Source organism: Bos javanicus, chromosome 24, assembly GCF_032452875.1.
Source record: "Bos javanicus breed banteng chromosome 24, ARS-OSU_banteng_1.0, whole genome shotgun sequence".
Taxonomy (NCBI): Eukaryota; Metazoa; Chordata; class Mammalia; order Artiodactyla; family Bovidae; genus Bos; species Bos javanicus.
The window spans coordinates 25,545,087-25,568,591 of NC_083891.1; the positions used below are offsets into that span (position 1 = coordinate 25,545,087).

Below are 23,505 nucleotides of genomic sequence, written 5' to 3' on the forward strand. Positions count from 1 at the left end.
CTGGAAGAAGGCTGCATATGAGTGGGCGCTTGGAGAGCATCAGAGCCTGAGGGTCAGCAAAGAGGGGAAAGAAGCCAGGGACTGGGGGGTCAGTGGATGTGTCCCGAAGGACAAGGAGAGGGCTCTGCCTTGTCCCATATCTCAGAGCAGTAAAGGGAGTGTCTGTGAGAGGCTGTTGAACTGGGCACGTCTTACACTCATGGGACCACAGTCAGCATGATTTCAGTGGGGTGGTGACATGAGAAGCCAGGTATCCTGTCCTTAGAAGGCCAGATATCCTGACCCAGAAGCGTGTAAAAACGAGTTGGTTTAAAACAAAGTTCAGGACTTCCCTGGCTGTCCAGTGGTTAGAACTCAGCGCTTCCATGCAGCGGGGTTCAAGTTCAACCCCTGGTCAGGGAACTAAGATCCTTACACGCCTCAGGTCACGACCAAAAAGAAGTTTTGTGGGAAAGGGAAGGAGACTGGGGAGAAGGAGTCTGTGGATTAGGTGGTGTCAGGGGAAGAACGATTTAGGAAGAGATGGACTTAAGTGAGTTTTAAGCGCTGCGGGGGAGGACGCTGTGGACACACTGAGATGCGAGTGAAGGGAGGAGAAGGGAGGTGTCCAGGGAGCCCAGATCCTGGAGAAAGTGACAGGCAGAATGTGCTCCTGTGGAAGAGCTGGTAGGGACTAGTAGGAACACCGCCTCCTCCAAGCAGGAGTGAGACCCATTTGGAGATGAGGGGGAGAAAAGTCCAGGGGGCTCAGCCCTGTTGCGTCTATGTTCCCAATAGAGTAGAGACCACGTGCATATGAGGGGGCGGCCACGAAGGACCGGGCAGCTTGAACTGTGAGAAGTAAATATTTAAAAAGTAGTTGTAGGGAATGCAAAGTGGAGTCAATAAATCGTGCATTAAAAGGTGCTGACTTACCTGTTAGCCAAGAGAGCCCTCCCCCCACAGGGGTGGTCAGAAGCTACAGATAATGTGACTGGTTTCTGTTGGAAGCTTATTCTGTTTAAGGCAATCAATTGGGTACTGTTACCTCAATAATGAGTTTAATCTGTGTGCTTACTTGATTTTCTAGGGGGAAGAATTTGAGTGGTGTTTTTCAGTGATGAATTTGAGCATGGGAAATTGTTGATCAGATGTGGCAGGTCAGGAAGGGAGGGGAAATAACAGTGTCTGTGAGTGTCTGGGTGTGTCTTAGTCTGTTTGGGCTGCTAAAGCAAAAATACCATAGACTGGGTGACTTAAACAGCGGGTGTTTATTTCTCGCAGTTTCGATGGTTGGACATCTGAGTTCAGGGTGTCAGCAGGTTTGATATCTGATGAGAGCCTGATTGCTGGTTCATCGATGGCTGTCTTCTTGCTTGTCGTCATGTGGTGGAAGGGGTGAGGGGTCTCTCTGGGGTCTCTTCTATAAGGGCACTAATCCCATTCACGAGGGCATCATCCTCATGATGTAATCACTCCCCAAAGGCCCCACCTCCTAACACCGTCACATTTGGGGTTAGGATTTTGCCATGTGAATTTGGAGGGGGGGACCACAAATATTCAGCCCGTTTCTCCACGGGTGTGCTGTGATTGGGTGAAACTCATGGAGCTGTGTTGCTCCAGGTGTGGTCCAGAGATGGTCAGTGTGTGCCAGAAGCAGTGAGGAGGAGGGTTAAAAATGCAGGCCTCTAAGCCAGCAGTCCCCAACCTTGGGCACCAGAGGCCGGTTTTGTGGAAGACAGTTTTTCCATGGAATGGTGGGGGGATGGTTTCAGGATGATTCAAGTGCACTACATTTATTGTGCACTTATTTCCATTATTACATCAGCTCCACCTCAGATCATCAGGCATTAGATCCCAGAGGTTGGGGACCCCTGCTCTAAGCCAAAGCTCAGAGCCATAAAGAAAGGTTTCTGGGTTGCCAACCACAGGACGTAACTTGATTTGGTTAAAGAGGAAGGGGAATCCATAAAGAGATATCAGGCAGCCGCAGAAAACCTGAGTGGCTGCAGAGTTCGGTTCAGAGGCTGAACAGCCAGAGCAAGGCCCAGACCACTCTGGGAAGCATCTCCCGCCACCACTTGGCTGGGATCGCAGCTCCTGCTACGCCTGCGTAGGTCTGGGGCCCAGAAGTGCCGCTCCTGGGGCCCCCGACACCAGAAGCTTCTGCCGTCACTGTCACATCTGCTCCAGCGTCACCATCAGGTGCATCTCATCACTTGACTGCTGCTCTCTGCTGAGAGGTTGGGAGAGACGTTCTAGCTTCTTCCTCTGGGAGGCAGGACTCAACAGTGGGCAGTGGTGCAAGCCCTGAAATGTGTTGACGTGTAAAGCCGGCTGCCCACAAATGTGACCCACTTACTGACACAGGAACTGAGAATGGGCCCAAGACCTTCTTTCTCAACAGGCAGGCCTGGTGATCCTTAGCCACTCCACCAAAATTAGCTACTGCTTTTTTAGGAGACTGGGGAGACAGAAAAAATGGGGAGACAGCAGAGAGAACTTAGAGCCAGGACTGGCTGGCTGTCACCACTGACGCTGCCAGGCATTCTAGCTGACGGTGGGGCTCAGGGTGTGAATTCAGAGTTGGGTGTTGCCAGGAGGATGTCCAGGGAAGGAGGTGAATGTCGGTGAACGTGGCTGCATTTTGGAAGGTAGTTTGGCTAAAAGCCAGAAACTTCAAAGGAGGTCAATTTATGAAAAAAGAAAGTAGTGATTTTTTATGAAGTGTAGGTATCAATCTGCAGTGTACTTTCTTATTTGCCTCACCCCAACCTTGTGGATCTCAGAGAGTAAGCAGTGAGCACGGTTTGAGAAGAATAGTGTTTCACTTAAAATGAAGAGTTGGGGTGATAGTCTAGAAGAGACATTGAAGAACAGTATATGGGAAACTTCTCAGCCAGTGTAGGAGATGTGGCTTTGATCCCTAGGTTGGGAAGATCCCCTGGAGGAAGAAATGGCTACCCACTCCAGTGTTCTTGTCTGGGAAAGCCCAAGGTTAGAGGAGCCTGGTAGGCTACCGTCCAGGGGGTCTCAGAGAGTCGGACACGACTGAGGGACTAACACTTTCACTCTGCGGTTCTCTGTGGTGATTATACCAGTTGACATTCCCACCAATAGTGTTGCAGGGTGGAACACTTTGTTGAGTGAAACCTGGAGGGGCACCCAGTATGTAAGGAGATGAGAGTAGCCTTGGTGGGTACTGTGAGAGGAGGGACTTGGGGTCCCACCACAGGCTCACCTGTGAGGTTCTTTCCACCAGGGGTAGTTTGGAAACTGTGTCACCACGCACTCACCCGCGCTGTGCCTCTTCCTGGCCACTCTCTATAACATGTCCCTTTTCCTTCACTTTCTGTGCACAGGAATAAGTTTTTGTTTTTTTTTTCTGATACCCACATGTTGAGTAGCTGGGGCTGGTGTATGAAGTTAGTAATAGGTAGATTATGACCTGTTTGAATAAAGGGGCACAAGCCCCTGACAAGTGGTTGGTGGGGAGCTCCCTCAGCATCTGAGCTTCTGCTCTGGGGAAGTGGGACCCACAGGATTGTTTTGATTCAAGGTGCCGTTTCAATACACTTCACACAGGAAGCAGTCACAAGGTTTATTACTCACGGATCCCAGAAACTGGCAGGGGCACAGAGAGCTGGTGGAAGGGCGGTCTGCCATCCCTGGAGGTTGAGAGCAGGTACCAGGGATCTGTTGCTGATAAGGTGGTTGGGGCAGAGGTCAATGAGTTTTCTTGTCCTTAGTTCTAAGTGGTTGTTATTAAAGGGGTCTCTGGAAAAGCAAAGTGGGAGTTTTTTGGCAGGAATCCCAAACTCAACCCCTTATCTGAACGTCCAGACTCAGGATGTGAGCAGGGTTATCATACCATAAAATGCCGAGGCAGCAGCTCAGGAAAACAAAGGTTGTTTTTCTCATCACAGTTGATCCCGTGATGCCTCAGCATTATTAATCTTCAGGGCAGATCACGGACACTGTGTGAATGGTGGAGATATTAAAGGCCATTGGCAAGGGTGTTGGTCACCCAGCACACAAAGCAGAAATGCCATTGGCAGTATCAGTAGACAAAGGCCAGTTTGCAGTCCCGTCTGTAGCCACCCACTCCATTATTTGGAGTCCAGCCAAAAAAATAAAGCCCTTGGATAACGTTAGGGTAGGTATTTGATTTTAAAAACTCAGGCGAGATTGTGGAATACTAGTACCTGTTGGGCCATCTTTTGAACGTTCGTCTAAAGTTTGTGTGGAATAACTGACATACACACAGACGGGGTGCCCCTTACATGCACACACCTTCTTCCCGGGCCAGTGAGTGAGCCATTTGTGCTGGAGAATCTCACTGCCGCCTGAAGGCTGGGCCCTGTGCGGTGTGCTCGGCCGAGGCAGCTCACAGGTTGGGGTTTGCTGTAATGACGTGTTGTTTTGTGCCCAGAGCGGTGGCACCTTGAGTCACCTCAGTCCCATTGAGGGAGGTAGCTGACCTACTCCCAGTATAATGGCATGAATGTCTCAGGCTTTGACGTGAGGGGGCAGAAAAAGAATTGGGAGGTTCTGTTCAGTGATGCGGGTGTTCCCAGGGAGACTGAAGGGCCCTGGTATGAAAACTGGGTGCAGGGAAGTGGAGGGAAGGAGGAGAATTCAGGGGTCCTCCCCAGATGGCTGTGCTGCGAGACCCAGGATGTCTGCGCCGTGAGACCCAAGATGGCGGGGATTATACTCCTTGGGACCAGGTCTGGGACCTAGGACTCCATGAGTGTGGTCAGAGCAGCCATACCTGTGCCAGGAAAGGGTCGGGGTAGATGGCCACCACCAGGAGGTTGTTAAGAAGGACGGTGTCAGTAGTGACATCTGTTGGTCCTACTTGTTATGCCTCATAACAGGGTACCCTTCACTTCAGTTCCAGGGAAGCAGTGCAGTTTGGCCTCCAGTGTCAATGAGAACATCCCACTGGATAATTAGAGAACAGGTGATCATCCCCCAGAGGAAGGGACAAGTTCAGGGACCTGCAGGGTCCCTGGGGCAGGGGTCTTGGTGGCTGTCACTCTCAGAGCTCAGCTGTGGGATCCCGGGTTCTGCTTCTGGGGGGTAGCGTGGCAAGACGTGACAGCAGCATCCTCCGGGACGGGCCCACCGTCTCCTGAAGAGCACCTGGACAGAGGCGTCTAACTTGTGTCCAGCTGTCCCGAGGTGAAGTCACCAGGGACCTGGATCTCTGGAGCTCCAGTACGGAGCCTGTCACTCATCTCATGAGGGAGGCCGAGCTGCTTACTTCTGTCTCTATAGGCTTGGAAGGGTCACTTTCTCCATAAACAGAGCCCAGAACCAGTTCCAAAGACTTCAAAGAGCCAATTGGTGACCTTCTCCCTCTCGCTTTGAATGAATTTTCCTAAAAAAGAAAACAAAAACAAACCCTTGCGTTTCTGTCATGGGACAGCTAGGTGTCTCCGCTCCTCACTCACACTGGCCATCGCTGGACGTTTTGGTATATGCTGCATAGTAACAAGGAACGCCTGGGGTAGGGGTCACCTCTTCCCCAACTCCTGTGCTGCCACCTCCCATTCCAGGGGGTCCCAGTTGACCACCGAGGGGTCGGGACCCACCTCGACCAGTACAGCATTAACAGACACATTTGGGAAAGCTCCACGCAGCGAGTACGTAGCCTTCATAACTTGCTATGTGCATATGCCACCAGTAATGCCCAGACCATGAGGCTCTTATAAGCTTCCAGTAGTTTTTTTTTTTAGTATTTATTTATTTGACTGTGCCGGGTGTTAGTTGCGGCATGTGGGATCTAGTTCCCTGACCAGGGATTGAACCCGGATCCTCTATACAATGGGAGCGTGGAGTCTTAGCCACCCAACTGCCAGGGAGGTCCCTCTAGTAGTTTTTTCACCTCCTCTGGGGGCTTGGGAGGAGCTGGTGCCCAGGGCTTGAGGCCCCTCTTTCAACAACGAATGATGCACTTGCCTCCTGGGTGCCATGAAGGCCCTGGCAGAGCTACCCCGCTCAGGGGTTAGAGCAGCTCTCCAAGCTCAGCATCCAGTCCAGACCCAACACGGGGGGCCCCGTAGCTGGCCCCAACACAGAGCTCCCCGCTCTGGCTCCAGGGAGCTCTCCTTGGCTCCTACAGCCTCAGAGCCCATGCCTCCACCCCTGCCCAGAGACAGAGAGGCAGAGCCCTACCATCCAGCGCCCAGACTTCCACAGGTGGTTGTAGCCAATCACCTCCACAGCCAACGCCAGGTGGGGTCTCATTCAGAGAATAAAGGGAAGCAGGTGCTTCAGCCTGGGGGCTGCTGGCCGGGCTCTGCTGGGGAAGCTGACCCGGCACAGCACCAGCAGCTCAGCACGGGTAGGGGGTTTCTCTGCCAGGCCCGGCATCAGCGACACACAGCAACTCAGAGCTCCGGAGCCGACCTCCAGCCAGCAGTGGTTCCTTCCCCAAGAGACTGAACAACCTGGAGGAGGAAGTTACAGAGCTGTTTGCAGCTCCTAGGTATCTAGGAGTATGGGGCCCCAACCGTACCCACCATCCGATCCTCCTTCTCAAGTGTATTGAGCAGCTGGAGCTGGTGTATTAATAACATGCAGATGATGACCTGCTGAATGAGGGGGCACCCGCTACCCATACTGGTTGGCAGGTGGCTCCCTTAGCATCCAAGCTCCCACTTGGGGAACGTAGAGCCCGGGGGTCATTTGATGGAAGGTGCAGTTTCAGTACACCACAAGAAGGAAGTAGAGTCTCAAGATTTACTCACAGATTCTAGGGGGGGGCCAGGGCCCAGGGAGCTGGGGGCTGGGGGCGCCCTCCGCCCAGGTCACCAGCCAGCGGATGGGGAGCGGGACAACACACACCTATCACTTACAAGGTGATTGGGGTGGAGGCTTAACTCTGAGTGTTTATCTGAAAAGCTTCCCCAGGAAAAGCAGAGTAGGCGCTTTAGTGATGGGCATCCTGCACTCAAGTTCTTATCTAAATGTCCAGACTCCGGGTGTGAGCAGGGTTATCACACTGTGAAACGCACAGGCAGCGACTCGGAAAGAAATGGCTGTGTTTTCAGAGAAACAGAAGTTGGTTTTTCTCATCAACCCACCCCACCCCACCTCCACTAATCAGTGTTTATTTTTCCTTCTGTCTTTCTGATCACACTCTTGCTGTTCCCAGTGGTGGTGGTGTCTGTCCTGGAGCCTGTCCCCCACCCCTTCATCCCCACCCCCGAGTAGTGAGGTTGCTTTTACTCCTGGCATGACAACCTCATGCCACTGGGTCATGTTTGGCCTTCAGCCCGTAAGATATTAAGATTTCAGAGCAAAGAGCAATAAGCACATAGAAAAGATGCTGAGGGTCTCTGAAGAATGTGAATGGGGGGCTACTGGGGGGAAGAAGGTGAACTTCGGGTGCCTCAGACATCAGAGATTGCTAAGTGATGGGCACTGGAGCCCCCTCCCCCATTGAGGATAAAGATATAAGGCCCACCTCTTAATTTGCTGGCAGATGTGTGTTCAAAATGAAAATTAAACTACAAATGATGCTGGAGCAAACTGCTAACAATAATGATGATTGCAGCTGTTGAAGCTATAAAGCTGGGCAAAAGGCAAAAAAATTGGTTTAGCAGTGCATAAAGAATACCAACTTCGGTTCCTTATATGAATGCTTATTTAGTCTAATTACTATCATTTGGGGAATCATGCATACCAAGAAATGCATCAGATTTACTTGTGTGAATTTTATCTGATTACAGTTATAGATTCTGTTTCTGTCAGCTGAGTCATAAGAGTCTATGCTCATGTCGACTGATGGATCTTATGTTTGATCTGTCCTTTCTCTGCAAATTCATAGATTAGGTAAATCTGACCTTTCTAAGATTAGCTACTTTGCATATCTTGTCACAGGAAAGGGTGGGTAGTTGGTTATAAAAGACAGCACAGGTTAGAGGAACAGACACGAGAAGATCTCAGATTTTTTCCTGGCTTACTCTATGTAGCAAAGCCATTTGCATTTTGAAATACTTCTCTCTAGTATGCCTGCCAATGCAGGAGATGCAAGAGATGCTGGTTCAGTCCCTGGGTGGGGAAGATCCCCTGGAGTAGGAAATAGCAATTCACTCCAGTATCTTGCCTGGAAAATCCCATGGACAGAGGAGCCTGGTGGACTGTAGTCCATGGGGTTGCATAGAATCAGACATGACTGAGAACGCACACAACAAAATGAAACAAGTAATGCCTAAGTGCTTAATGGTAGTGACTATGTTCCTGCCTAGTTAGGATGAGGAGGGAGATGGGAAGATGGGCGGCTGTGAAATCTTACAGAATAGAAAGTAGCAGGAGGAAAGGAAAGGGGGTCTCTTGAAGAGCGACCGAGTGTTTTTCAGTTGTTCCTCGGTATCTGAGGGGCATTGGATCAAGGGCCAAAGTATGAGGATGCTCAAGTCCTTCCCTTACTCTGTCGGCCCTCCACATTAGGTTCTGCATTCACAGATTTCAGCCAACCTCATGGATACAGAGGGCTGGCGGACTGCATGTGTGGAATCATGGCCACTGAGCTCAGATCCCTTGAAATAGGAAGCCTCAATATTTGTTGGTTTGCGTTTTATGAGACAATGAGGTGAAAGAACGTAGTCGTTAGTCCTTAGTTATTGTTTGTTTTTTTAAGTTTATTTTTTGTAACTTTTTATTTTGTATTGGGGGTATAGCTGATTAACAGTGTTGTGATAATTTCAGGTGGACAGCAAAGGGACTCAACCATCCATGCATGGTTGCCAGGGGGAAGGATAGAGGGAAAGAACAGTTAGGGAGTTTGGAATGGACATGTACACACTGCTGTATTTAAAATGGATAACCAACAAGGACCTACCATATAGCACAGGAAACTGTGTTCAGTATTATGTGCAGTTTGGATGGGAGGGAAATTTGGGGAAGAATAGATACATGTATACATCCGTAGTTCTTGGTTGGTATTGATTGAGTTAATGGAAATGGTTTTCCATGCAAGAGTCATTCCTTTTTCCATGATATATGTTAGAAAAAATATTAGTAAAATAGCTCCAGGAATATCATTTATTTGTTATCTCGAAGAGAGAGTGCCTAGCAGACCAGGAACATCTTAGAAGTTTATAGTTTTCATTTTGCATGTCAAGGTAATGCATGGTAGGTGCTCAAAATAAATTTGTTGAATTGTGTTTGCAGATTCTCTCTTAAGGAATGTCAGTAATCTGGATGACAGTAGTAACAGCTAAATTTCCTGCCTGTGTACCTTTGTGCCCAGCATCTAATGGGATATGACCACAGTGGGAAGCAGATCTCTTTTTACAAATAAGAAAACTGAGGCACAAAGAAGTTAGGTAATTTCCCTAAGACATAGAAGCTAGGATTCAGCTCCCAAACTAACTGCTTAATTAATTCTTATATACTGGGCGTTCATGTCTTCTATGTTGATTATGTTGAAATTAAAAATGGTTTCTAAATAGTTGAATAAATTGAAATGATAAGCTATACTGTCATGACTGCAAACACTTACTAAAGAATACTATAATATTCATCATATTCAATTCAATTCAATTCAGTCACTCAGTCGTGTCCGACTATTTGCGACCCCATGAATCGCAGCACGCCAGGCCTCCCTGTCCATCACCAACTCCCGGAGTTCACTCAAACTCATGTCCATCAAGTCGGCAATGCCATCCAGCCATCTCATCCTCTGTCGTCCCCTTCTCCTCCTGCCCCCAATCCCTCCCAGCATCAGAGTCTTTTCCAATGAGTCAACTCTTCAAAAGTAAAAAGCTTAAGTGCTTTGGTTTTCTTTGGCTGATTTGCCAAAGATAGTAGGGTAACCGTATGATTTATCATCCACAGTAACACTGAAAGGTGGTATTAACAATTAAATGGTGAAAACAGGACTAAAGGGTACTATGCCAGCAAGTACGCTGTGCCAGTGTACTGCTGATTGTTGTTTGTCTGACTTCATATTTAAGTGGTTCTTCACCTTTTTGACCTTCTAGGGGGATTCCTCAATGTCAATGTAAGTGAAGTCAGTTTTGATGAAATTCATCAGCTCTTCTCCAAGGATTTAGATATTGAGCCGGGAGGTCACTGGAGGCCTAAAGACTGTAAAGCCAGGTGGAAGGTGAGGTCCATTTTTTCATAAATTATGTGACTATTACTGTGCATTTGAGAAAAGTGTTTTCAATTCAGAATATATAGTGAAATCCCTTTGGCTTGATAAATCAAGACAATTTTGTGTTTAGTGTTTAAGTATTGACAGTTCAAATGTGGGTTAGTTTGTGTTACCTGTGAAGATGAGCTACATTTGTGCTTATGCAAATACCAGGCTCCTGTGTTCAGTCTCTCAGAGATCCTGCTGATAAGTTCCTCACTTGAGACTGGCTTGGGAAACAAATGTTTGCTCTGTTCTGTTTGGAAGAGAGGCAATGATTTCTTTGCCTCCCACTGCTGCACCTGATGGTTACTGACACCTGCAGGCATATCCCCACTGAGGCCTGGAGCCAGTGGTTTCCAGTTGGGTCTAGCATTGGGGTTCCTGAGTCCCAGGATTCTAAAGAGACTGCTTGGCGGTCACTGCAGGACACACAAAACAACTTTGGGCCCTTTTCTGCCTCTATTTCAGAAAGCAGAGTGTAAGCTTTTCATCTTTTTGATATGTCAAAATCCTACTTTTAATGTTGTGTTTGAAAAACTGTGAGGGAGTCAGCCTGCCCCTGCTGCTTAAAAAAAAAAAAGAAAACCGTGGTTTAAGTCGGAATTGCTCTCAACACTGTGAAACTGGTTAATAAGTGCATGCCCATGTAATGTTGTTATGTTTGAATAGAACGTAGCATTTATGCAATTCAAGTGAAAACTGCATATGATTAAATCAGATGTATGATTAAATTGGATGTTATATCCTGAAGGGCTGTGATGTAGCCTTAATCTGGGAACATTTTTCAGTTCTTCTTTTAAATATTAGTATTTTGTTAAAATATTTCTCCTTTGGTACCAAAAAATGATAATCACTCCTGGGAAGGAGAGTTGTATGCTGTTAGGCTTTTGATGAAAGCTGTCTGACTTAACTGGCCTTGAATCCTTTGTGTTTGGGGGTGTTGGGGATCTGTGTAATTCATGTTGGCTTCCCTAATGTAGACACCAGTCTCTTGTGTAAGGTAAGCACTAAACCCAGCTTTGCTGAGTTGAGTTTATGAGACAGATAAATGCCTTGTTATAAATTATTAAATAATTTTTTTTCCCTCAAAAAAGTTGTAAAACTGCTGAAATGGATTCCAGTACAAATGTTGGCAATACATTCTGTTTTACAGTTGCCTTATGCTGTTTTCCAGAGCAGATTCAGATAATAAATTAATTTCATGATTGATTTTATCATGTTTGTATATAAAATATGGCCCAATTTACATAATAACTACTTTTTAAAATGTCCTGGGCAAAATAAATTATTTTTCTTATTTGGGTGATGAGTATGCATGTTGAATGCTAATGGAAAAAGTGTCCTCAGTCACAGAGGCTGTGGGAAAGCGTGGAGGTTGGTCCTCAGATGTGTTAATACAGGTGTGCATTGTGTGGTATCATAGGATGACTTGGGGTCAGAAGAATTGAGTATTTTGTCCTATCTCTAGTGGTCTATATCAGATGTTGCATTTTAAAGTGTTTTAGGGTTTGTTTGTTTCTCATTTTCTGGGAGAGAGGTATGTATCACACATAGGTAGCTCCTACTTACAGATTTTAGTAAACTCCAGTGGATGGGTAGGTAACACTATTGAAAGTGGAGTTTCAGGAGCCAGCTAATTCAGGGTTCTAAAAATTAGCTTATTTTTGTTCAAGAACTATATGGTACTGTTGCTCTTATTAGAGTTATGTCTAGTCTCAGCTTCTGAGCTATGCAGATCAAGGTATGGGAGGAAATTTGGAGATAGCTCAGAGATGACTTGTACTTGCCATTTTTAATCAAATAACCTTCCCCCTGACCCCACCCCCTGTTTACATTCTGATAATGTCCCAGTTTAATCTTGGAACTGAGGTGAGAGAGAAGACGCAACTAGATTTATGTGAAACATCTGCTGCCAAGTTGATTCTTAATACTTGAGGATCTTTTATTGTTTTTTTTTTAAAAGAAAACAACTAAGTTGTCTTTAAGGAAAAAAAAAAAACAAAACTCAGTTTGTTGATGGCCAGTTAATTGGAACTGAGATCTGCTAAAACTAGTGATTTCAGCACTTCCTAGGTATTCTGAACACCACAGGTCCCCACTGAAGGTTTAGCATAGGACAGATGCCTTATGGAGGCAAGGTGGTTTCTAAAAGGGAGGTTGAAAGAGGGGGAAGGTAATGCTTTTCAGATCATTAAAGTGTTTACCTATGACGTTACCTGTGTTTTATTCAGGGTCCAGGTGGAGGCCCGAACCACTCGGGTCTAAAACCTGAAGGCTTTAAAGAACCAGGCAGCTGCTTGTTGGGCTTATCTGGTCGGAGGCCTAGAATTGTGTTTCTAGTCTGAGGTTCCTCAAAAATGGGTCTTGACCCTGCTCCAGAGCTCCCTGGGGTGTTTGGTAAAAATGAAGATTGTTGAGCTCCTTCCTCAGACATTCTGAGTGAAGGCTTGCCAGCTTCTGCTCTGTTCCGTCTCAGTTGGTCGCAGACAGCTAGTGCTCCCTTAAGGTAGGCAAATCGGAAGCCAAGTCATTTAGGGACCCTGTAGCGGGAGGTGTGCTTAAAGTCTGAAAGTAGAACAAAATCTTGGTGGGGACAATGTATGTAGTCAACATTTTTCTTGATGATCTCTTCATGGTGAGTGTAGGAGAAAATGAGCAGGGAAGAAAAATGGGTGCATAAATTCAGTAAGTTTAGCGGTTTTAAAGAGTTGTGGAGAGATTCACAAAGATGACTTGTTTTTCTGAAGATGATAATCAGATGTTCTCCATCTCCAGTGGAGATGCATCAACAGGAAAGTGGCTCCAGCAGCAAATTAGGGCACATGTAAGGAAGAATCTCTTGAAACAAAGGCTATCAAACTTCGAAATAAATTACCGCTGCATACTGAGAGCTTCTTTTTCTAGAAAGTGAGCTATAAACTATTGAGAGTCATTCCAAGCCATAGGAAGGGACATACCAAATGAATCTTTAGATGCTGTTTAGCTTTGTTTTAATAAAAATTTCAGGCATACTCAAAATCTTTAATATCTGCCTCATTAAAATACGGGCATGTATTTGTTATAAAAATGTCAGTTTAACTTTGAATTTGCCATGACAATGGGGCATTTATTCCTCTTATAAACTCTCAGTTTCCACATAAGATTAAGAAAGAAAAAAACTCAGTATTTTAAATGTTCTGTTGGAGAAATTACTGTGTTAGGGGCCATGACTACCTTTGTCTATTCTTACGTTCAATTGATTACTCAGCCTAATTGTACTTAATTAATACGAGCTGTCTTTAATTTGACTCTACATTTTTAAAATAGCTTCTTTCCTTAAATATAGGACTTCCCTGTATCTCAGATGGTGAAGAATTTGCCTGCAACACAGGAGACCCGGGTTCGATCCCTGGGTTTGATCCCTGGGTTTGAAAGGTCCTCTGGAGAAGGGAATGGCAACCCACTCCAGTATTCTTGTCTGGAGAATTCATCCTCCTGGACAGAGGAGCCTGGCAGGCTACAGTTCGTGGGGTCGCAGAGTCAGACACGACTGAGCGACTAACACCACTACTCCTTCCTTAAATATCTGTTCAGTTCAGTCGCTCAGTTGTGTCCGACTCTGCGACTTCATGGACTGCAGCCATATCTGTAATTTACCTTAACTGCTTTTATAGCCCATTTATATCATAGGCTGCCAACTTGTGGCCACATTCAAAACCAAAAAGGGCAAGCTCAAGCCTAATTTGCTAGAAATCGGGTCTCCTGCATTACATGCAGATTCTTTACCATCTGAGCCACCAGGAAATCCCAAAGAAGTTACTGCACTGATACATATCAGATAAGGTCAGTGGTAGAGGTCGGTACTCAACCATCCACCTCCTTTTTCTCCTTTTACCTTTCATAACAGTTTCCTGTCCTGGGAGTAAACCTAGGGGCTCCTAAACTGCTCTGTGAGTTGTGCAGATTTGGGAATTCTGTAAATATGTTAGCAGTCGATCCTGAGGCCCATCAGCAAGTCCTGGGTCAGTAGGGAGCACCCAGTACGAGCAGTGACCATTGTGTGTGGAACTGAAGGGACCCCCTAGCTCTGGGTTCTGAGTTGCTCTGGCAGCCTCGTGGTCCTTAGGCTGATAAGCCAAGAGATTCCTTATGGAGCAAACCAAAGGAGAATGGGGCCCAACGTGCAGCTGGCAGATAGGCCAGAACCTCTTTAGTTCCTGCCACATACCAAGCCTGGCACAGTGTGGACATGAAAATGTCAGCTTCCAGCAGACATAAGTCTCTTTCTTTTTCCACTGTCTTTGTCATCATTAAGGAAAAATTAGTGGTGTAGTGTTTAGTTCAGATGTCTTCAATTTTCTGAAACCATCTTTTGTTCTCTTTTAAAATAAAACTATTTTAATAATCTGAAATTTTATCTCATGTATGATCCTGGTAATGTAAAATGCACAGGTAAACATTACCATTTTCTATGACTCTAATGTTATGTCATGATTCTGCAAGTAGGATTAGATCTTAAACCTATGTACTGTCAATTATTTGCATCTGTTCATTCATTAGTAAAATGTATTTGGTATAGTTGAAGTTTTAATAAATCCCCGATTTTCTCTTTAACCAGTTTATTAGGCTTTATTAAAAAACTCAGAATATAGAATGACACATAAGCATTGTTATTAGACATATTTTGACTCATACTCTTTGAAAATCTCATGATTTTGGAATTTATTATTTGTTTAGCATCCTTTTATTGAACTATAATTGATTTACAATATCTTGTGCCTTTTTATTAAATGAAAAATATTAATATAATTATCAAACTTCATTTATTTCCATGCTATGTCTGTTAATAATATCTCTAGGCCAGATAAGCCATATTAGATACTAGATATTCAAGTGGAATTTCTTCTAAATTCAGTTTCAAATCCATAAAGTTATTATTTATGATCTAATTAAAAACCTAGAATTAGTCTTGACACATCCCTCTCACTCACTGCTTATATATCCAATCCATGAACAAATCCTGGTACTTTGCCTCTTAAATGTTTCAAAAATCCATGTGCTGCTACCCTTCTTGTCCTTCTCAAGCTCCCATTACCTTTTGTCTTGACTTTGCATTTATTTTCTAACCAGCTCCCTGAGTCTGTTTTTGGTTTTCTCCAGTCTGCTCTCTCCAGTAGTGTTTGCTGTCACCAAAGGTGGTCGTATCTCTGCTTTCAAATCTTCCCATGACTTCTGTGGTTTTCATGGGAGAAAGACCGCTATCCTTAGATGGCCCGTCTGTACCACCACAGGTTCACAGGAGCATAAATGGCGCACAAGCAGGGGCCATGTTTGTTTTTGTTCACTGTTGAATCTCTGGTGAGGAAATTCATAAGTAAGAGGATTTCAAGAGTCAGTTTTTAATCTTTTACCTCTAGGGCTTATTGCTGTATTTATTTATATATGTGACTATTTTGTTTTAAAGGTGGCAGTCCTCATTCCTTTCCGCAATCGCCATGAACATCTTCCAATTTTTTTCTTGCATCTGATCCCGATGCTCCAAAAACAGCGGCTGGAATTTGCCTTTTATGTCATTGAACAGGTGAGAATAATTTTAAAAATGGTAACTAGGTCTACTAGAACTTAATAAACTCTTAGATATTGTGTGATTAGAGATGCTTAATACCTTGGTTTTATATTTGGATACGATTCCATTTTGGATTGTGTATACCACATTTGGTTAATCCATTTATCAGTTGATATGCTTCTATCATTTTTAATAATCTAAAGTCTTACCTATTAAAGTGAAATATACACGTAACTGTTCTTCATACTATCAGCTCGTTTTTTTCTCTGTAAATGTTTTTGTCTGGGTATTCAAATGTTTACAGTTTCTTTTGGTCCTAAACCTTTTGGAAATATTCTCTGTACGTCTGTGTCTTTCTCCTTCTGTCATCACCTAGTTTTGTGCTTAAGGTGTCATCTTGGATTTCTTCCTTGTTCTTTCCCTCATCTCACTTCCCAAACACTAGAGTCCTTGCTGAATTTTATCACTGATTTCTATATACTGTTTCTAAAATGGTGCACTTTGTTCATGTTTTGAATACATTGTAATTTGGATACTTTTGGTTTTAACATTGTTGACCTGGCTTTATCCTGATTGTTCCTTCTTTTCACTAAATCTGACTAAAAGCATATTTCCTTATTTATCAGTAGACAGAAAGTGACCTAGTTTATATTAGATGCTTCTGATTTTTTGTTTTTGAAATATTAGTAAATATTCAAATTCTCTTCCTAAGATGGTTCCATTTAGTGTGTTTTCCCAGCTTCTTTATGGGTGATTCTCCATCTTTTTTTGTTTTATATTTTTCACTCTTAGCTTTTCTGCCTACATTTCCCACCCTGGAAATACTTGGTATTTAATATAACTTAAACTTGGTCTGTATGTAAGTCACCCTTTTAAGGTCTGTTTCCTCCTCATATGATGATGTATTAATATATTGTGCATATGTGCTTTTTAATGTAACTACCTATGTTACCAAAATTAACTTTTTTCACCTGATAGCAAATTAAAAATTTTAGCCACTTTCTTGGTAGATGTGGGACTTCCCAGGTGGTGCGATGGTAAAGAATCCGCCTACCAATGCAGAACACATAAGAGACATAGGTTCAGTCCTGGGCTCAGAAAGATCCCCTGGAGAAAGAAAGGGCAACCTACTCTAGTATTCTTGCCTGGAAGATCCCACGGACAGAGGAGCCTGGTGGGGTACAGTCCACAGGGTCGCAAAGAGTTTGACACAACTGAGCACACAACTGAGCCAAGCTTCTAGGCCTGTTTTACCAACTTCTGGTTTCCTTTTTTGAATCAGTCTTCATAATGTGGACGATGAGTTACCTATACCTACCTGTGTCTTAAAGGCTTTTCGTCTGGGAGTCTGACACAATTGAATCACTTTGTGTATGTGATGAAAAAATCTGCAAAGCAGCTAAGATCCTTATTTTCTAAACCTCTTAAGTCTGAATCTCAGCCTTGATCAATATTAATTCAGGCTTGTATATTTGATAGTGTGGGGCTTTGAGCTAGTAACATCTTTACCATGTAGGAAATGTGAAGAATTATTTTCCTGCTGGACTGGTGCCTAGAAGAGCCAATCCTTTGGGGAGCAGCTCAGAGCCCCCAGTTATATATGAAGGATAGTACACATATTTCTGTCCCTTCCTTCTTTTGCTATTGAATCAGATGTACATTTTGAGTGATGGAGAATGGTCAACCAGGATGCAACATTTTTGTGTTGAACAAGGGTGTTGCCATTTTCTGAGCTTTGGGCACACAGAATACTAGTGAGGAGAAGTGGGGCTTCTGTTTTTGTTTCAGTTTGGTTTAGGGATTTGCTCAAGCATATGCGTGTGTGTGTGAGTCTGAGTGCTGTGCCACAATCTCATGTACCTCTGTGGAGGTTCCCCTTAGCTTTTTAGTGCCTTACTCTCAACCATGATGGATAGCCAAGAGTTCCCACAAGAAGAGACAAAGCCAATCTAACAAAAAGGATTATAGAAAATGGACACAGTGGAAGGAAGAGAGAACATTTTTGAAAAAAAGAAATTAATAGAAATACAAATTCATAATCACTATCCACAGAGAGTAAAGGAAAGACAATAAGCCCATGAAATGAAAACAGGACTTCATTAAAAAAAAAGAGAGAGAGAATCAGAAAAAGTTAGAAAAGAAAATGGGATAAGTGAAACAAAGCTTTCAGTAGACAAACGTAAGAAGATAACTCTTAAACTAGAATCAGACAGGAGAAGTTAAGAAAGAAGGTACCAGTACAGCACAGAGGCGACCATCTCCAAGGTGGTCCCTGACTAGCCCCGCCTCCTCGTGTGGCCTCCTGCCCCAGTGACCGTGGGAAGCACACTGAGGAGTGACAGTGTGTGACTCTCGAAGCTGGGTCATAAAGGACATCGCTGCTTCTGCTGTGGTCTCTTGGATCTCTTGCGCTTGAGGAAGCCAACTGCCATGTCATGAAGATACTCAGGCAACCCCATGGAGAAAATTGACTTGCTAGCGTTACCTTAACTGGCCATGTGACTTAGCTATTTTGGAAGTGGATCTGCCAGCTGAAGTCCAGACATCACGGAGCAGTGATCAGGGATCTTTGTCAGAGTTTCCTATCACAGTGCTTTGAGCATCGTAAGTGCTGTGGTGTGATGAACCACCGGTTTTGCTGCGATTTGTTCCACATCAGTTGATGAGAATGTATTTCCTAATCAGAGTTCTGGAAAAATACAGCAAAAAAAAATGGGGATGGGAGGGGTAAAACAACAGAGACATAATGTAAGAATATCCCAGAAGCAAAGACATGAGTCTTCAGATTAAAAGGGTTCACATGTACCCATGAATAAAATACAGATCTATAAAGCATATTACTTTAAAATTTGTTTAATACAACTTAGAAGATAACAAAAACATTCTGTAGGAACAATTGCTCGTGATTATGTGTCAGAATCATATGAACCTTCTCAGCAGTGCTGATACCTAGATGATTGTGGAGCCACATGCCTTTAAAACTCTAGGGGAAAGTAATTTTTACCTAGAAGTTTTTTACCCAGTCAGTATATCAATCAAGTGTGCAAGTAGACTGATGGCATTTTCATTCATTCATTAGCTAAATACACACACACACACACACGTATACATATATACATACATACATATATATGTGTGTGTGTGCTCAGTCACTTAGTCCTGTCTGACTCTCTGCAACCCAGTGGAATGTAGCCTGCCCATGGCTCCTCTGTCCATGGGAATTCCCAGGCAAGAACACCAGAGTGGGTTGCATTTTCTTCTCCAGGGTATCTTCCTAACCCAGGGATGGAATCTCCATCTCCTGCATTGGCAGGTGGATTCCTTACCACTGAGCCACCTAGGAAACCCTCTCTCTCTTTGTCTCTCTCTCTCTGTCTATATATATCTATATATATATGTGCTGCTAAGTTACTTCAGTCATGTCCGACTCTGTGTGACCCCATAGACAGCAGCCCTCAGGCTTCTCTGTCCATGGGATTCTCCAGGCAAGAATACTGGAGTGGGTTGTCCACACACACACACACACACACACACACACACACCATATATATATACATTGCTATATTTACATAGCATATATATATATATATTTAATTTTCCCCTGTGGATCCGGACATAGGAAGTTGCTGAAGGAAGTTCCTCAACAAACTGACAGAGCCAAGTGAAGGACACAGCTGATGTAGGTGCAGGAGGAGGCCCAGGATGATGGCCACAGCTGCTCAGACCAGGCCAGACTGGAGCAAGATGTGAGGGCAGTTGGGAGCTAGAGCTGAGCTTGGAGGGTGGAGGAGGAAGTGATAGATGGTTTCATGTATGTGAGTGATTGCATCAGTTATTAATAAACACGGCATGCCTATTGGGGCTTTTGTACAAAATAATAACAGTTATATATTAAGTTAAGAAAAGTGAAGATAGTAATTAATCCCAGTTTGAGGAAGAAAACAGAATCGTAATTTATTCTACACAAATATTTACATAGTTGTAGTAATGCAAACACAAATTTGTGACATAACTCTGTTGGGAGAGTGGAGGGAGGGGCAGTGAGTGTGGAGGTAAAAATCCTCAGTGACCATGATAAGAAATCAATAGTGTCTAAAAAGTGAATGAGGCAAGAGGATATCAGAACTTGCATTACCTTGAAATATAGAGGTGAGTCTAGAATAAACTTCTAGATGTATATAAATGTATTGCTTTTGAAAGATGAAGGGGGGTTAGATACAGAACTTATTTTTATTATAAGCCATTAAGTATTAGGTCTACGTTTAATAAAAACAATTTTTTAAAATCTTAAAGGAAAGTCATTTGTTCAAACCGAGGATGTACCAGTAATAACATTGTAGTTTAACTGCCTTTCGTTTTTATCCTCTCCATCTTACTGGTGAGGAAAAGCTTTAAAAAATAAAGTGATTTCTGTTATCTCAAGTTAATGCAGGACTCAGGACTAAAACTTAGTACTTTTGCACTCTTGAGGGAGCACTCTGGTGATGACTGCATTGTGTATCTCATTTGCTTCCGTCATAATTCTTTTTTTGTTTTAAGTTTTGGAAATGATTGCTAACAAATATAGCTAAGGCATAGGTAATTTCGCTCTAATTTTCTTTAGCTGTAGAATGAAAGTTTTTATTGTCAATGTACCTTTATATAATTTCCCTCGTAAGTAAAGGGAAGTGGTTATAATATAGGAAGTTGGATTCTGTGTGGTAAGTTCCCACTTTGTTTGTCTCTTATAATGTTCTTGGTCTGTATCATAAACAAGAATAATGAAAATAGAAACTCTTGCCTGGGTACTATACAGTGGAAGTGACAAATAAATTCAAGGGATTAGATCTGATAGAATGCCTGAAGAACTATGGACAGAGGATTGTGACATTGTAAAGGAGGCAGTGATCAAAACCGACTCAAGGAAAAAAAATGCAAAAAGGCAAAATGGTTTTCTGAGGTGGCCTTACAAATAGCTGAGAAAAGAAGAGAAGCAAAAGGCAAAGGAGAAAAGGAAAGATATATCCATCTGAATGCAGAGTTCCAAAGAATAGCAAGGAGAGATAAGAAGGCCTGCTTAAGTGATCAATGCAAAGAAATAGAGGAAAACAACAGAATGGGAAAGACTAGAGATCTCTTCAAGAAAATTACAGATACCAAGGGAACATTTCATGCAAACATGGGCTCAATAAAGGACAAAAACAGTGAGGACCTAACAGAAGTAGAAGATATTAAGAAGAGGGGGCAGAAATACCCAGAAGAATTGTACAAAAAGATCTTCATGACCCAGATAACCACAATATGATCACTCACCTAGAGCCAGACATCCTGGAATGCAAAGTTAAGTGGGCCCTAGGAAGCATTACTACCAACAAAGCTAGTGGAGGTGATGGAATTTCAGTTGAGCTATTTCAGATCCTAGAAGATGATGCTGTGAAAGTGCTGTATTCAGTATGCCAGCAAATTTGGAAAACCCAACAATGGCCACAGGACTGGAAAAGGTCCTTTTTCATTCCAATCCCAAGGAAAGGCAATACCAAAGAATGCTCAAAGTACCGCACAGTTGCATTTATCTCATATGCTAGCAAAGTAACGCTCAAAATTTTCCAAGCCAAGCTTCAACAGTACGTGAACCGTGAACTTCCAGATAGATGTTCAAGCTGGATTTAGAAAAGGCAGAGGAACCAGATCAAATTGCCAACATCCATTGGATCATCGAAAAAGCATGAAAGTTCCAGAACAACATCAACAACTTCTTTTTGACCACGCTAAAGCCTTTTACTGTGTGGATCATGACAAACTGTGGAAAATTCTTAAAGAGATGGGAATACCAGACCACCTTCGCTGCCTCCTGAGAAATCTGTATGCAGATCAAGCAGCAACAATTAGAACTGAGCATCGAACAACAGACTGGCTCCAAATTGGGAAAGGAGTACGTCAAGGCTATATATTGTCATCCTGCTTATTTAACTTATATGCGGAGTACATCATGTGAAATGTTGGGCTGGTTGAAGCTCAAGCTGGAATGAAGATTGCCGGGAGAAATATCAATAACCTCAGATATGCAGATGACACCACCGTTATGGTAGAAAGTGAAGAGAAACTAAAGAGCCTCTCGATTAAAGTGAAAGAGGAGAGTGAAAAGGCTGGCTTAAAACTCAACATTCAAAAAACTAAGATCATGGTATCCAGTCCCATCACTTCATGGCAAATAGATGGGGAAACAGTGGAGACAATGCCAGACTTTATTTTCTGGGGCTCCCAAATCACTGCAGATGGTAACTGCAGCCATAAAATTAAAAGATGCTTCTTGAAAGAAAAGCTGTGACCAACCTAGACAGCATATTTAAAAGCAGAAAGCAGAGACATTACTCTGCCCACAGAGGTCCATATAGTCAAAGCTGTGGTTTTTCTAATAGTCATGTATGGATGTGAGAGTTGGACCGTAAGGGAGAGCTGAGCACTGAAGAATTGATGCCTTTGAACTGTGGTGTTGGAGAAGACTCTTGAGAGTCCCTTGGACTGCAAGGAGATTCAACCAGTCCATCCTAAAGGAAATGAGTCCTGAATATTCATATGAAGGACTGATGTTGAAGCTGAAGCTCCAGTAAATACTTTGGCCACCTGATGTGAAGAACTGACTCATTAGAAAAGACCCTGATGCTGGGAAAGATTGAAGGTAGGAGGAGAAGGGGACGATGGAGGATGAAATGGTTGAATGGCATCACCCATTTGAAAGATAAGAGTTTGAGCAAGCTCTGGAAGTTGGTGATGGACAAGGAGGCCTGGCATGCTCCAGTTCATGGGGTTGCAAAGAGTTGGACACAACTGAGCAACTTAACTGAAAGGAAAATGGTTTTAAGAAAGGTAGTTGGGTTTTGTATAGTAAGTTCCAGTTGTTTTTGTCTCTACAAATGCCTTTGTGTCTATTATAAGCAATACAGAGTTAGCCCCCCTCCCCCGGCCTTATTATGTAAGAGAAGGGTCCCTGCTTCTTGATTCACTTTGTTTCCCACTTCTTTTAGTCTTGACACCATATGGAAAGCTTCACTAAAAAATGCAACCTGTATTATTTTCAGTGGCTTTTTTTTTTTTTCCTGGTCATAAATAACTTGTATCCTGATGTATTTGAAGTAAAACAGAAACATGAATTACATCATTATATAAATGTGATGATCTCCCAGTGGACTTGATAATAACAGTGTTTTCTCGTGTGTTACCAAAGTATAAAATAAAGTAATAATTCAAACAGTATGTTTTATAATCCTAAAGCATTTATCTATTTGATGTGGATGTGTTTATTTTTGCTATTTGACCATGATTCAACAAGTTAGAAAGCTACAGAAAAAAGTCATGGCAGAGCCTGAGTACATTTCTGTTTTTCTCTCCATGTAGACTGGCACACAGCCTTTTAACCGAGCAATGCTCTTCAATGTGGGCTTCAAAGAGGCCATGAAAGACAGCGTCTGGGACTGTGTCATCTTCCACGATGTGGATCATCTACCTGAAAATGACCGAAACTATTACGGATGTGGAGAAATGCCACGTCACTTTGCAGCCAAGCTGGATAAATACATGTATATGTGAGTAACGGCAGTGTTCCTGATACGGTACAACATGTTCGCGCTCAGTCATGTCCAACTCTGTGCAATCCCATGGGCTGTAGCCCGCCAGGTTCTTCTGTCCATGAAATTCTCCAGGCAAGAATACTGGAATGTGTTGCCAGGCCCTCCTCCAGGAGATCTTCCCGACCCAGGGACTGAGCCTGCCATCTCCTGCCTTCACAGGCAGGTTCTTTACCATCTGAGCCACCTGGGAAGCCAGATGCAGTGCAACATACCTGCAA

The 23,505-nt window shown here is 43.6% G+C and overlaps 1 protein-coding gene and 1 long non-coding RNA gene across 6 annotated transcripts in view; one reads left to right on the forward strand and one right to left on the reverse strand.

Annotated features, from left to right (window-relative positions):
- The window catches only part of B4GALT6 (beta-1,4-galactosyltransferase 6), a 69,115-nt gene that overhangs the window by 38,241 nt on the left and 7,369 nt on the right, over positions 1 to 23,505 (forward strand). For 3 of the 5 annotated variants that reach the window (XM_061399669.1, XM_061399670.1, XM_061399671.1), the window contains 3 exons: positions 9,978 to 10,102; positions 15,579 to 15,695; positions 23,055 to 23,242. In XM_061399669.1, coding sequence (XP_061255653.1) covers positions 9,978 to 10,102; positions 15,579 to 15,695; positions 23,055 to 23,242 — 430 coding nt within the window. Of the gene's footprint in view, positions 1 to 1,069; positions 1,170 to 9,977; positions 10,103 to 15,578; positions 15,696 to 23,054; positions 23,243 to 23,505 lie in introns of all 5 variants that reach the window. The other 2 variants (XM_061399673.1, XM_061399674.1) reach the window with 2 other exon arrangements.
- On the reverse strand, positions 1,232 to 3,347 carry LOC133237532 (uncharacterized). The gene is made up of 2 exons (XR_009733234.1): positions 3,276 to 3,347; positions 1,232 to 2,289 (listed from the first exon to the last, which is right to left on the reverse strand). It is a non-coding gene; the product is annotated as an uncharacterized LOC133237532 (long non-coding RNA).